This window comes from Sorex araneus, chromosome 1 (assembly GCF_027595985.1).
Source record: "Sorex araneus isolate mSorAra2 chromosome 1, mSorAra2.pri, whole genome shotgun sequence".
In the NCBI taxonomy this organism is placed as follows: Eukaryota; Metazoa; Chordata; class Mammalia; order Eulipotyphla; family Soricidae; genus Sorex; species Sorex araneus.
Window position 1 is genome coordinate 308,530,068 of NC_073302.1, and position 15,881 is coordinate 308,545,948.

A 15,881-nucleotide genomic window follows, 5' to 3' on the forward strand; every position below is an offset into this window, starting at 1 on the left:
CCAGAAATATCTTACATTTTGGCCTAGTTTGTGCATTTGTTCTTCAAAGCCAGGAATAAAATACCTGGACTGAAGTTGAGTAAGTTTTGATCCTCTAAAGGTTGTGCAGGGATGAAGAGGTAATATAGCAGGTAGGGTGTTTGCTTTATCCCTGGCCAACTCAGAATTGATTCCCAGAACCACATATGGTCCCCCAAATCCCTCCAGGAGTAGTCCCTTAGCAAAGACGCAGGAGTAAACCCTAAGATCTCCTGGGTTGGCTAAGAAACGCCCCCCCAAAAAAAAGAGAGAGAGAGAGAGAGAAAGAAAAGAAATGCTGTATTTACTAAAAAAAACAACAAAAAATTGTCATGGACAAAATATCTAGAATAGTGTTTGACAATTTGTAGGCATTTAATACCTAACATGTTTATTTTACAATTAACATTTTAAAAAATTATACATGTGGAACTGATAACTTTAAACCAAATTTTCCTAGACCATATTATTTAACCTACTTATCCTAAAGCACATTGAGTGAGAGGGCCATAACTACATAAATGTTTACTGTGACTCAATTTTTACCAAAGAGGCTTTTGAGTATTGGAGAAAACAATTTTTCCCAATGACCTTGGATGCCTTCAAAGGTACAGGAAACTTTGTTGATGAATATTTGATTTTTCTTATAGATGCTAATGTTGAAAGAAATTATTATTTTGTTTCCTCATACTGGAAGTATGATGAGAGGTCAAAATCAAGAATCTACTACTAAATAGTACAGTCAAACAACATAGAATAGCTCTCACCCAAACTCTTCAATGAATAATATGAATTATAATCTCTGTGAAAGTTTATTTTCATCAGTAATAAAGGATCACTGTATCACTGTATCACTGTCATTCCATTGCTCATCGATTTGCTCAAGCGGGCACCAGTAATGTCTCCATTGTGAGAGTCGTTGTTACTGTTTTTGGCATATCAAAAACACCACGGATAGCTTGCCAGGCTCTGCCGTGTGGGCGTGATATTCTTGGTAGCTTGCCGGGCTCTCTGAGAAGGATGGAGGAATTGAACTCAGGTTGGCCACGTGCAAGGCAAATGCCCTACCTGCTGTGCTATGGCAAGGATGTAAGAGGAAATTCAGTTCTTCAGTTCCTGTAGTTTCTCTGTAACTGTGTTATTTATGACAGACACTCTATATCACTATTCCCAAGGGGGGTTATTAATCCCCTTTATTTTATTTTTTTTTATTTTAACATATTTTAATTTCAGTGCATCTCCAGAAACATTAATTTCAGTGTATTTCCAGATATTTTAATTTCAATAATGTTTTATTCAAATTTCACAGATTTGTATTTTATTTTTTATTCGATATGCCAAAAACAGTAACAAGTCTCACAATGGAGACATTACTGGTGCCTGTTCCAGCAAATCAATGAGCAATGGGATGACAGTGATACAGTGATACAGTGAGGTAATATCATTTACAGAAGTTTTTTTTGTGTATATTTTAAGGTAAAGTTATTTGTGGAAGCTTCCATATTATTGTTTTATATTTGCAATGTTACCTTTCCTTTTATTTTATTTTATTTTTTTATTGAATCACCATGTGGAAAGTTAAAGCTTTCAGGCCTAAGTCTCAGTTATACAATGCTCAAACACCCATCCCTTCACCAGTGCACATAATCCACCACCAAGAATCACAGTATACTTCCCCCCATCCCCCATTCCCCTAGCCTCCCACCCCGCCTGTGTAGCTGATAAATTTCACTTTACTTTCTCTTTACTTTAATTACATTCACTATTTCAACAGAAAAACTCACTATTATTGTTTGGAGTTCCCCCCCCTCCACCAAAGTCAGACCTGCTGAAAAGGAAGCATTTGATAATTTGTTTTCTGTTGCTGAGAATGAAGAGATATGAGGTCATGTGGCCACTATTGAGGCCACACGTATTAACCCCCTTTAGATGTGTCAGCTTAAAGTAAAAACATTTATGTTCTTATTCCAAATGTTGTGTGTTATAAACATGTACGGCTCCAGAGTCTCTTTAACATCTAAGAGTGTCACGTGCTTTTATCTTATCCAATGAGTGTAAAAAATCTTGGGGACCACAACCAGCAGAAATCAGGGCCTCCTTGTGGAAGGGCTTTTTTTTTGTGGCAGTGCTGCTCAGGGAACCAGGCTAGGGACCAAACCAGGCCTTTCCACAGGCAAAGCCTGTGCTCTAGCCCTTGAACTATCTCCCAGTCCTGTAAAAATATTTTTTAAAGTAATGATTATGTTTTCAAAGGTGTTTTAAATGCAACAATGACCTGTATTCTCTAGCTCTTAGAAATTTGCATTTACCCTTTACTTTTCGCAACCCCCATTGACCTCCGGATTTATGAGCAAAATGGCATTTCTCAGTTTATATTCACTGTGTACAAGTTCTCCTTGACACCCCTATTTGGGTGCTGGTAAGATGTTTACTATCCCACTCATCTTCAGTAAATTTGGTGTTGAAAATGTATTCCTGTAGCTTTGGTTTTTATTAATATTAGGTAGGTAGGTAAAGTCAGTTAAAGCTTTTGTATTATTATGAAACATAAATAATTCCATTTCTGTTTTTTAAAGGAAATAGTCATTGTAATAGATTTGCTTTTTTTTCTACAAAAATCATTTCTGATAAGATTTATCCACCAGCAGAATCAAGCAATATTTATTATATGACCCACTGACATTTCCAGTTTAACAATCTGGATGAATGCTGTAGCTCAGTCAAATAGTATTTTAGCTATTACTGTGTCTAGTAGTGAATTCTCATGTCCAGGAGAATTTCAAGGCTAACTTGACCCCATTTGAAAGGCATTATGGTAGTTAACATCAAACCGCAGGAAGTGGTCCCTGAAACAACAGCAACAAGAAGAAAATTTAATATAGTACCTGAGCTACCAATGGAGAAGGCCATTCAAGAGACTTGAGTGGACAAGAAAGGTTGGGAGACCCAGGCATTTTCCCTGTAGGGGATAGGTATGATGGAGGGAAGCAGAGACCAAACCTAGACAAGAGCAGGAAACTCAGGAGTTCTTTCATTTTACAAAGTGCTTTATGGGGCATCCCATTAATAATGATGTTATTTCTACTCTATCATCTTATAAAGTTGAAGGTCACATCTAATAACTTATTTTCATCCACATCCTTTTAGTTTTTACTCATTTATATTTTTATTTGAGGGGCCCCGGTAAAAACATTCACCAGGGTCTCATTCCCTTAACCCTAAAAGAGCCTCCAGTCACTGGGAAAGACAAGTAAGGAGAGGCTGCTAAAATCTCAGGGCTGAGTGTAATAGAGACGTTTCTAATGCCCACTTGAGTAAATCGACGAACAATGGGATGACAGTGATACAGTGATACAGTGATATTTTTATTTATTTATTTTTATTGGGGCTGTGTGTGTGTGTGTGTGTGTGTGTGTGTGCGCGCGCGCGGGCGGGCTCGAGCATGCCACATATAGCAGAGCTCAGGTCTTATTCCTGGCTTACTCAGATCTTACTCACCTGTCATCCCTGCAGGCTCAGGAGACCATCTGTGGTGCTGAAAACTGAACCCCAGTCAGCCACGTGCAAGGCAAGTCACCCAGTTGCTGTACTATCTCTCTGGCCCTTGTCTGTTCCTGTTTTCATCAATGGGTGTTTCTAACTAGGTACCACTGGGTATTACTATTGTAACCTCATTCTTTGACCCTTCTGATCTCTTTCTCTCTGTTTTATTTTATTTTTATAGTATCAAATCATCAGCTCTTGACATTCAACTATTTGTTTTTGTTTTGTTTAGAGATCACACCTGGTGGTGCTCAGGGATCACTCTTCTCTCTACACTCAGGGAAACTTCTGGTGGGCTCCCGGGTACCATATGGGGTGGTGGGATTCAAACCCAGGTGCAAACCTTACCCACTCTATTGTCTCTCCAGTCCCAACTCTTGACACCTTAGATTTGAATGAACCAAACATCTTAGTCTGGTCATGAATTACTCCCCTTTTCCTATGTCCCCACAGCTTGAGCATATGCAAATTCCATCATGCTTAATCAGTGGAGTGTGTATAACCTACCCTACTAATTTAGGTAGTCTTTTTGGTAACTGATTAAAGATAATTGTATACTGATCTTTTCACTATATGTGTGATTATCTCAAGTATGCATAAATCACATTTGCACATTAAGATTGTAAGTGCTAAGAGATGAAAAATAGGAGGGATAGCTGCAGTATATATTTCAAGTTAGACCTTTGTGATACTGTGTCATTGCCATGACTGACAGCTCACAAAGCTCTTAGAGAGCTGTTTTTGTCGTCTTTAAGACATAGGTAATTCTTACCCCTTGAAATGGTACAGAAGAGTAAATGGAATTCTGTGGGACCCTGCACATTTCTTTCTCTGCTTTTAAATTCCCTCACTTCACTCATTGTAGTAACACAACGTCGAGTTCAAATGTTACATATGGGTTTGAATGACACTAAAATTAGAGCTAATCAAATCCTTTACCATCTCCTTTCAACATGGTCAATTATAAAGAATATTTTCTCAAGATATCAGTTAAATTAAGAATCAGTAATTCTTAAATGCCAAGAACAAGGAAAATAGAATACATGTTTCTTTTCTTTTTTGCTTTTGTTTGTCTTGGAGGCCACCTTATATTTGTTTCGTTCACTTACTATGAATTAATTTCAGCTTAATTTTTATTTAGGTGGTCATATGATTAACAGCATTAGAGATGGTTATAGTTGCTGATGGGAAGTCTGTTCAAATTTAGAAAGTAGGGGTGAAAAATCAAGGAACTCATTCACATAAAACCTAGCATCTTGAGGTAAAATCCAAAACTTTGAGCAGCAGTGTTCTGTACAACTACAGGACATGAAAATTAATGTTCCAGTGATCACAGCCTTGTTTAAATAACAGTGTTCCTCAACCCCCAGGAATCCAGGCCTCGATTAGCTGATGCAGTTCATTATTTATAATAGCACTTACGGGTAAAGAGGAAGGAGTGAAACCTTAGACACTGAGGCTTGACGAAGGGGGCATTTATTCCTGATTCTCCAGTGGGGAAGAGGTGGTCAGGGTGGTGACTCATAGATTAGCGACGGCCCAGCTGTCCACCCGAGCGTGCCTGGATCTCCTGTGTGTAGTCACGCCTCGCTGTGCCAGAGAGAGACGGCTAGAGGCAAATCTTCCCGGAATTTCTCAACTGACATCATCTCATTGCTAGGGAGAGTGAGGGACGTTGAGCTGCTCTGCAGTCAACAGTTGGAAGTTGTTTTTCACCAATTTCCCCCAAGCATCCATGAAATTCCAGTGAGCTGCTTGGCATTCAGTTTAGCACTAAGCCTTTAAAACTGATACCCAGGATCACACTCCTAAAGCAACTGGTAATTTCATTCTGATGTATTGGCCTAATTTATTTGGGCTGTCTATGGGGGACATTTTCTCACTTTTGGAAGATAAAGCCGGGATTGGTTTTGTTTTCCTTTGAGGCATTTATTTTACAGTAGTGTCTCCTTTATCTTGGTGATATTTTATGTAAGTCAATCCAAACACAAAAGATAACATAAATAAAATATATCAAGACAGATAAGCACTCAAAGATACAAAGCATACAAAAGTATGCAAGGCAGATAATGCAACAATCACCAGTGCACTCTTGAAATCCCACCTCTGTATTCTTTTGTCTGTGCTATTATCATTTGTTTGATTTTAGTTTTGTTTTTGGAGTCACACTGGGCAGTGCTCGGGTGCTATTCCTGCCTCTGTTCTCACTCCTGTCCTCAGGAGTGACCCGTAACTCTGCAGGGCTGGGGGTTGGCTGCATACAAGGCAAAGCTTCTTACCTCCTGTATTACCTCTCTGCCTCCTGTCAGTGGTAGTGTTTTTATTTTTTACCTTTTCATAATAACTAGGAAATAATAAAATTAATAGACCCAAACATAGCCAAATAAGTGTACAAATAGGCTGTCTGTGTGATATGTCATTCTTGTTTTGGGTACATTGTTTGTGGTTTAAATAAAAAAAAAATAAAATTGCCACTGTACTTTATTTTCCTTAATTTCCTGGTTTTGTTTGTTTTTAGTTTGTTTATTAAGACATTTTGTCTAAGGATCCCTGTATAAACAAGTGCATTTCATTCATGAAATCAATCAGATTGGGATTAACAAAGATTATGGGTTGAAAAAGGCTATTTTTTGTATAGCTTGGGACAGTTTCCACGGTGGTATCAGTACTCTGCGTGGGAGGAATCCTTTACCATTTCTGTTCACTTTTTAATTCTCCTGGATAGGCAGTATGCTCCTGACCCTTCCTGACCCAGTGAAGGCACGTCCTGTGACACATTCTCCTCCTTAGTGTGTCACATTTCTTGTCTGTTTCATCCTCTAAACTAGATCTTGAGGATAGGGCATCACACTCTTCTTTGTCTCCCTAACGTCCAGCTGAATAGTTAACACATAGTTAAGAGCTTTAAAAATATTCACTTAAAAATATTTAGACGAATGAGCACTCTAACTTTCTTCCTTTATGGCATTCCAGTCTATCTGCTTATTTAAAAAAAAAAATTCCCCCTTAAAGCACTATAACTGAATAATTTGAGAAATAATCACTGAGACATCAAGTCTAGACTATTTGATGATTTAGCACTCTGTCTACCAATCACTCCCTCCTACAGGGTTGGCTACTTGGACCTTAATTTTCCTTTGCCCCATCGGGGGTGTCATTCACATTAATACCAGAAACCCCATCAACAGCCTCCAAAGTATTTACGATCACGTCGATAGAGAATGGAATGGTCTGCCCATACCTTCGACCTCCTGAATTTTGAAATTCAGACAAAAGTCCTTTTTTGTTTGGTACGGAGCATGGCAAGGGAGGAGGCGTTTTGCAAGCAAGGCACGTGCTGCGGGGGATGGCTTCCCCGGAATCGCGTGGGGCCAATGGGAGTGTCCGAAGAGCGTTTCCGGGCGTTATAAATACTCCGCGTGGGCAGCATCCTTTACCAGTTGATCTTTCCTTTCCTGAGGACCAGCTGTTCCCAAGCATCCCGGACGCGAGCCAAGCCCATCTGAGACCTGGATCTGACCACAGGCCGGCCGAGGTCCCGGTTGCAGCTATGTCGGTGTTGGAGGAAACGCGGCCGTTCGCCCAGCAGCTGTCCAACGTCTACTTTACAATCCTCTCGCTCTTCTGCTTCAAACTCTTCGTGAAAATCAGCCTGGCCATCCTGAGCCATTTCTATATCGTGAAAGGCAACCGCAAGGAAGCGGCCAGGATCGCGGCGGAATTTTACGGCGGATCCCAAGGGCAAGGTAAGTTCGCAAGCGCACGTGTCTGGTTTCACTTTCCTGGGCCAATCAGCACGTTTCGCGCTGGCAAGAAAGACCCAGCCTAGGGTCAGCTTCAGAGTGACGATGGGACACTTCTTGAAGCACGAATATTGCCCAACTCACCTGTGGCATCAGTAAAGAAAGACAAGTATTTTGGTTGCTCAAGTGCGTGGGCAAAGTATCACTGCAAAAAGTAGATTGAGTATCCTGATACATTTATCTTTCCGTTAGTGAATATTTTGAAGCTCTGAACGTTTCTTTTGCCAAGTCGTCTTCATTTCAGACGCTTTGAAAATGGGTCGTGGTTTGATTGTTCTCTAACACGCGCCTGAAACTTTTATGATTTTTGTTGTTGTTGTTGTTTTGCTTTTGGGATTACACCCAGCGATGATCAGGGGTTACTCCTGGTTCTGCACTCAGGAATTACTCCTGGTGGTCCTCGGGGAACCATATGGGATGCCAAGGGTCAAATCCGGGTCTGCCGCATGTAAGGCAAATGCCCTTCCCACTATACTATTGCTCTGGCCCCTTTTGTGACTTTTTTCCATAAAATTTTAGTTCTATGTAACTACAGAGAAGAATGTGAAGGTTTTATTTGTTCTTCTAACTTTTTGTTTTACCAATATTAGCCACTTGATTATAGATACGATAAAGCACAGTGTGGCAAAGATTAACATTTATGATGTTTTCCTCATGCGATTCTTGCTTTGTTCAACATATAAAAATTCATTGGCTATAAGAGGATAAAAGCAGTGATTAAGCAAATTGAAGTAAGAAAGAATAATTTTCCAGCGAGAAAAAATAATTTTACCACACTATTAGGCTTGAAAAGTCATTCACATACTATTGCTTCAGTATTCTGAATGCTAAAAATGATTCGTTGGTGGCCTTCAAGATCACATGTAAATTCTGATTATCTTTTGATCAGTTTATAATTTGAAAATAAATAGGCACGCATGCATTTCTTAGCATCTCTAACACAACTAACACTTCAAAATTTACTATCACAGAATTAGAGAATGTGGGGTTTGGCTTGTTTGTTTAAAGAGAACACATAGAGAGCCCAGCATTGTAAAACCCCATTTTTCTATAGCCTATGGCATAACTCATGCTAAAATCTTAGCTATTTTAAAACGGAAGAATATACACACTCGTTCAAAGCGAGCAAATATCTAAAAGCCAGTATGAAACTCTTACACCAGGACTTGAGGTCTAGAGGAAATTAGTCACATTTATTTAAATTTATTTTATTGTTTTTGGCTTTTAGGGTCACACCCAGCAATGCTCAGAGGGTCACTCCTGGCTCTGCATTCAGGAATTATTCCTGGTGGCACACAGGGTTATATAGGATGCTGGTGATCGAATCCTTGTCAGTCACATGCAAGGCAAATACCCTAGCTGCTGTACTATTGCTCTGTCCCAGAAATAAGTAATATTTAATTCTTCACCCGTCAGCTCATTCAGAACAGGTAAAACTATGTGAACGTGTTGTACATGGTGTGATTCAATCAAAAGTAAAAAATTTAGTTAGTGAAAAATTTTGTTACAAAATAGCAAACATAAGAAATAAGTTTTAAAACAAATACTGAATCTATATTATTAGGTGATAAAATTTATTTTCTCAAGCAGTTTATAGCTTTAATTTTGTAGTATCATCTTGTTCGTGTGTCATGAAAATTACTGTAGGATTTGGAACATTGGCCCAAAAGAAAAAACATCTCTGTGTGTGTCTCTGTGTATTGACTAGTATTTTAGAGGAAGCTATGGCAACCCCCTATACATATTTACAGATTAAAAAAGCATTCATCCCGTTTCCTACCTTATCTGTGTGCTTATGCTGGTGAATAAATGAAATATAAGAAGTGGCTTCCATGGTTTTATCTACTTTCCCGAGTCTGTGAAACAATATACAAAAACTCCAAGGTTATTTTCTTAGAAGGAAAGAAAGAAGCATTAACTAATAGAAGTACTTCTCCAAGCTATAAAATGGGAATATAAAAATCTTTCAGAACATTTTTTGTGTTATTTTTTAATGTTAGAGCCATTTGAAAAAATCTTCCCTCTTGATTTTTGATCGTATATGAGATGATAGTATACATTTAGTTTTATTCGGATTAAGCATTGATAGTCTCCAACTTTAATATTAGGAGAGCTAGCAGTCAGAAAAATTCATTAATAATCTCCTGTCCCTGAGAGGTCATTCTTTCCTGCTCCGAAAACTATTCCATTCTCTATGTTAGCATAGATTTGACTTTATTTACTATAGTGAAAATTGTTTAAATTGTTTGTTTTTATCAGTAGCCAATCAGGCTTAAATATCTTTGTTTGAGCTAACAATTTACGTCTTCTGAAGAGAGATTACTACCTTTTTTCCTCTTTAAATTTGGTTTCTTATTTCTGCACACAGGACCATGCTCACACAGTTCCCCAACATTTCTGAGGCAGAGTTGCCAGATTCCATGAAATAAGCGAGGAAGTGTATATTTTCCTGTATTTCATAATGATTGTCGACAGATCTTGTTGACAGTATTCTGTATATTCTCTTCCTGAGCAGTGATGCTTTTGTATAAGGTAAGGGAAACTGTCTTCCTTAGATACCATTCCAAATCAGTTGGCCACACGAGGTAAATGTGAGATAGCATTTTTAAAAGCTCTTCCCTGTTAGACTTTAAATCGAGGGATTGCAAAATGTTGAAAACCTAAATGGAAACTGAAGTATCCTCACAGAATTTCTATTCTTTATTTCTTAACTCTTCTGCTAAATCTTACAAATCTTCCTTTTCATCTTTTTTGTACTGAAGTCTTTTATCAATTGAGTCACTATGTTGAAGAAACCTATTCGTCATGCTCTTCTATTTAATACCTTCTGTAGCTGTCTTGCTATTAAATGCTCTGATGCTCTCTCTGTATACTAGTGATCTGGTCTATTTTTAAAGGTAGCACTATGCTTGAGATTGACAGTGAAACTAACATGAATTGAAAGATGGTTTCAACTGTTAATATCAAACAGTGCAGAGAGCGAATGAGATTGTGAAAGGGATACGTTGATTTGATGAAATCACTCCAAGGCCTAGAGGAAGCCTTGTCCTACTAATATTCTAAGGACTCTTTAAGAGGTAACATCTGTCTTCTGTTTAGGGTGATACTTTTCAAGTTGTATCCTGTGCTCTGCCAGTGCTAACAGATCTGTCTGTTTTTTCTTTCAAAGCACTCCTGATACCAAAATACTGAAAAAACATAATTAAAGGAGAAAAATGTATTGTTCACAACGCTAGTTTATATTGCAGTTTAAAAGGTAGTCTTTATATCCATGTAGCACTGTAGTCCCATTGTTCTTCAATTTGCTTGAGCGAGCACCAGTAACGTCTCCATTATGAGACTTGTTACTGCTTTTGGCATATCGAATACGTCATGGGTAGCTTGCCAGACTCTGCCGTGTGGGCGGGATACTCTCGGTAGCTTGTTGGGCTCTCTGAGAGGGACAGAGGAATCAAACCCGTGTTGGCTGCATGCAAGGCAAACGCTCTACCCACTGAGCTATCTCTCCAGTCCATATAATAATTTATATCCATATAATAATTTATTTCAAGTCTGAAGAATGGCAACGTCAACTTTATATGTAGTATTGTGAGATGTAATTATGGAAGAAGCTGATCTGAATTAATCTTCAAAAAAAAGTAGATGTTTATGAGTGTATACAGATTGTTTCAGAATCTAGAATTGCTGGTTCATGAAATAGAAAAGGACAATGGGTACAGATATGAAAAACATTAAATGACAATTTGGTCCAAGTTTTTAAAACACTGCTATCAACAGTTTGGGGTTGAGTGAAGGTATAAAAATGAGAAAACATGTCTAGAAATCCAAATTTAGCTTTATTTTCTTTGGTTGTATTCTCTGGGGCTAGGCACTGGAGCATATTGAAAGTGGATAGACCAGTTAGGCACCAGTGAAAAGCAAATAATAATCTAGATTTGTTTGATGATAATGGTATGGATAGAAAAGAAAGAATAACAACAAAAAGAATGAATCTGATATTACTTTTAAATACTACCAGTATACTTATAACTGATGCTCTCCCAGAACTATATATTAAGGAATATGAAAAATAGCAGGCCAGTTATGAAGAGATAAGTCACAGGAATGAGTGCGTTCCTGGCATGACAGGGCTCCAGGTTTGATCCTGGCTTCTTATGACCTACTAAACACTGCAGGGTACCTCCCCAGTCCCTTGCATCACTGGGGAACTCCCCTCCTCAAAATGAGAATAGGACAGTCAGAAGAGAGATTAATCAGCCAGATAGATACAAGTCACCAGTTACCAGTAAATGCCTCCTATGGGAGTTAAACACTCAGCTAATTCATTAGTGAAGAATCAGGATAAATTAGAAAGCAGTAAAAATCTATGGCCAAACAACTGACTTAAGAAATGCATTCATCAATAGTATAGCAGGTAGGGCATTTGCCTTGCACTCGGCCGATCCGGGTTTGATTGCCAGTATCCCATATGGTCCTCTGAGCACCACCAGGGGTGATTCCTGAGTGCAGAGCTAGGAGTAACCCCTGTGCATTGCCAGGTGTGACCCATAAACCAAAAAAAAAAAAAGCATTCATTCTCTTTTGTTTTCTCATCATCAAGAGCCCTTCTAATTATTGTTGGTGCTCCATCTGTATTTGTCCACAGAAAAAGAAAGTTCCAGCTTGCTTCCCAGAGTGTTTAGTCCATCTGACAACTATGGGGCTTCATTGTAAATAATAATTTGCAACTCAAAAATCATTCTTTAGTACTTTGTGGTCTTTGAGCAGTAAGTTCACTTCTGATATGTGAAATGTAAGTCCACTGAAAAAATTTTATGCTGTGAAAAATCCTCCAAGGAAATATCTGTGATACTACTTGAAAAAGTAGTCTGGTGACATCTAAACCTTTCAGATACCTTGTTCCTGTTTGAAACTTTTACAGAATATTGAGTGCATAAGAATCACCTGATAAAATATTTATGCTTGTGATTTTATAAATTGGTTTTAGGGTTGACATTAAACATACACTAAAAAAAACATTTTTGACACTTGAAAAGAGAATACAGAGTAAGTAAACCACAGCAAATCAAATAGCAAAAGTCCTTGCCACTTTGGGAAATGTTGTAACCTGGTTGGGAAATGCAACTAATATTTTACACAATGTAGTAATGATTTTTCTCTATCTGTGAAGATCAACCGAGGTTTAAAAACAGCACCATGAATTTAACTTCCCTGCAGCTTCCAGAAATGGCAGCAGTAATGTTTCCTATGCTTGATTTCATGGAACAACTTGCCTTATCTGATTTTTGCTGCTGGTGTGTATGAGTTAGTTATATTAGGAACATTTTTCAGAATCTCAATAATGAAAACACTCAAGAGACAGATCTGTAGGACGACATTTTTAATAGTGCTCATTATATCAGTGTATAAAAATACCCTGAAAATGTGAGAATTCTTAATAACATTTTAAATAACTAGATGTTGAATTTTATGTAAGAATAACTAGAATAGAACTGTTCTTACATGTCAAAAGATGATGTGTATATATGTATGTATATATGTGTATATATATCAAAAGTGGTACAAAGTTATTTTATTTTTAAGTTAATTATTTTTATAGAAATTCCAAGGCATTTTTAAAAATAGACTATTATAATAGCGTGAATTAAAAATAGAATCAAATTAAGTCCAAGTTTGAAAAAAGACTTTAATCTTTTAACATGTTAATACTTTCTTTTTCTCTTTTGGGGCATTAAGTCAATATTTGGAATCAGAACTTGAAAAACAAGTTTTAGCTTAGTAGGGAGCAGTTTCCTAGGAATTTTATTCTCCTGCTCTTTCCCCCTTCTCTTCCTTCCTTTAACCACTCAAGTATTTGCTCACTTATTTGTTACAATATCTACCTGCTTATTTCCTGTATCACCATGCTAGGAACTAAGAATAAAAACAAAGTCAAACCCCAGCTCCGTTCCTAAGAGTGCTATGGGCTAGTGGGAAAGATAGGTAGGTAACCAATTTATTTAAAACCCCGTAAGTATAGGGGGCTGGAGCAATAGCACAGCAATAGCGTTTGCCTTGTACGCGGCTGACCCGGGTTCAATTCCCAGCATCCCATATGGTCCCCTGAGCACCTCCAGGAGTAATTCTTGAGTGCAGAGCCAGGAGTAACCCCAGTGCATAGCCAGATGTGACCCAAAAATAAAAAAAATAAAATAAAAAACCCATAAGTACTATTTTACAGGATTTAAGGAGGACCTATGGGAACACAGAGATGAGAGCATAGAGTTAAAAATAGTTCTGCCTTGAGATGTGTCAGTTAAATAAAAGCTGTACTAACACCACATATTCTCACCCATAATTGTTCCTGTATCCTGTTCATAACTGCTCAAAAACTTCCTACTTCTCCTTCACTCTAAGGTGTTAACTTTTTAATTTATTAACCTATTGATATTAATGATGTTCTTTTTAATTTGTATATCTTCTGCCTAACTTCTGGCTTAAAACTGTGGGGTTGTGTGGTTAAAAATTAATTTTAGGAAATAATGTATATGTTCACTTATTTCTTATTTACTAAACTTCTGAAAAATAACAAGTAAAAATTTCAGAGTAAATTCTGTATATTTTGACAGGTGTTACTGTTTTATAGTCAACTCTAAAATTTAAATACAATAGGGTATATGAAGAATGAAAACAAAATCCTGACCTGCTTTCCCACTTAATTTCAAGTTTTGAATTGATTTTTATTATTAACCATTATGACTCAGGGGCCACACTTGGCTGTGCTTAGGGATCCTCCTTGGCTTTGTGTTCAGGGGTCACTCCTGGCCAGACCCAGGACACTGTCTATAGTGCTGTGAGTTGAACCTCCATCACAGCACGCTGGGCAAGTACCTTGCTTGCTGTTCTCTGAGCCCCTGTTTTGAATTTAACTTAATTCAACATATATATTTACATTTATGCCATCATATATATCTTCTACAGTTATATATCTACTGTATCTCTGTATATATAAATATGTATATACATGTATGTATATATAAATATGTACATACATTATATATATTTATGTATTCTATGTATAGCATATGATTTGCTTTTTCAATTAAAGACTGCTGGATGAAAAACAAACATTTTATATGCAATCCAATCAAACAGAAATCAAGTAGAAATTCATAGTGTGCTTAATTGAAAACAGTTAAGTTCGGCAATAATGTATTCTAAGCAATCTATTAATTGTCAGGGCCTGCATAGAGAGGCAAAACTTAAGGTAGTATTTCAAAAGCAGACCCAATATACTTATATAGAAGTATAGATAAATCTTAGTACAACCCAAAGCAAAAATAAACAGTAATGGTGAGAATTTTTTAATACCTTTACCATATTCAGGGCAGAATCTCCTGCCCGCGAGGCAGGCTGTCTTCATGGGGGCCACTCAGAGGGGGGGCGGGTTGAGTTTCCTTTCCCGCCCCAGGTAGGATCCCCGACAGTTGAAAACCTCCAGAACCCAGCCACAGCCATGCTTAAGGCCACTCTCCACATGCTCAGATGAGTTTCACACATGAAGGAACCAGCAGAGGAACCCAGGTATGCAGCACCCATGATTGACATCTCCAAGCCTGCTCTGATCAGGCTGGGCCTTCTCCACCCAGATCCCCAGTTTTCCAGTAGCTTGGCAGTCACACCCACAAACTTCCCCCAGCACCATGTAATCTCATCAACGGCCAAGATCCAGAGACTGTAAGACAAAGCTCCTGGAAGAGAGCGATGCAGAATCTCACATGGCATAGCATGGCAAGCTACTCGTGGCATATTAGATATGCCAAAAACAGTAACAATAATGGGCCTCATTCCCCTGACCCTGCACATGACAGGGACGAATGGAGACATTACTGGCACCTGCTCAAGCAAATCGATGAACAACAGAACGACAGTGATAAAGTGATACCATATCCAGCTTGAAATAAAAAAAGTCATTAATTAATGATGGAAATAATCCCATCACAGATATTTTACAGCATTCTCTGTGTAGTGAACTAATGTCATGGTGTATATTTCATTAATTACATCTCAGAGACTATATAAGACCTCTGCAACATTGACCCGGTAAGGCAGATTCTCAGTGACTTAATGAAAGTTCCATAGATCTCACCAACAAATTAAAACTTCAGTCCTATTTTCTGATCCTCAGAGCAGAAAAAAGAGTTACTCTCCAACATCAGATTACCATGTCTGAGACAGTATTTGAAATTCTTCCTTAAAATCACTTTCAAATATTTTACAAGAAAGGAAGAAAGGGGGAAAGGAGGGGAAAGAAAGTTTCTTAAGAATATCTAGACATGGGGCTGGAGCAATAGCACAGCAGGTAGGGTGTTTGCCTTGTACGTGGCTGACCCAGGTTCGATTCCCCCCCCCCCAATATAGTCCCCTGAGCACCACCAGGGGTAATTCCTGAGTACAGAGCCAGGAGTAACCCCTGTGCATCGCCGGGTGTGACCCAAAAAGAAAAAATAAAAAAGAATATCTAGACAGTTTGATTTC

General features: G+C 38.1%; 1 protein-coding gene across 3 annotated transcripts in view; it reads left to right on the forward strand.

Annotated features, from left to right (window-relative positions):
• The window catches only part of ASB5 (ankyrin repeat and SOCS box containing 5), an 86,455-nt gene that overhangs the window by 29,377 nt on the left and 41,197 nt on the right, over nt 1-15,881 (forward strand). For 2 of the 3 annotated variants that reach the window (XM_055135081.1, XM_055135074.1), the window contains exon 4: nt 7,022-7,307. In XM_055135081.1, coding sequence (XP_054991056.1) covers nt 7,112-7,307 — 196 coding nt within the window. In that variant the 5' untranslated portion in view covers nt 7,022-7,111. Of the gene's footprint in view, nt 1-5,968; nt 6,852-7,021; nt 7,308-15,881 lie in introns of those variants that run through there. The other variant, XM_004614683.3, reaches the window with a different exon arrangement.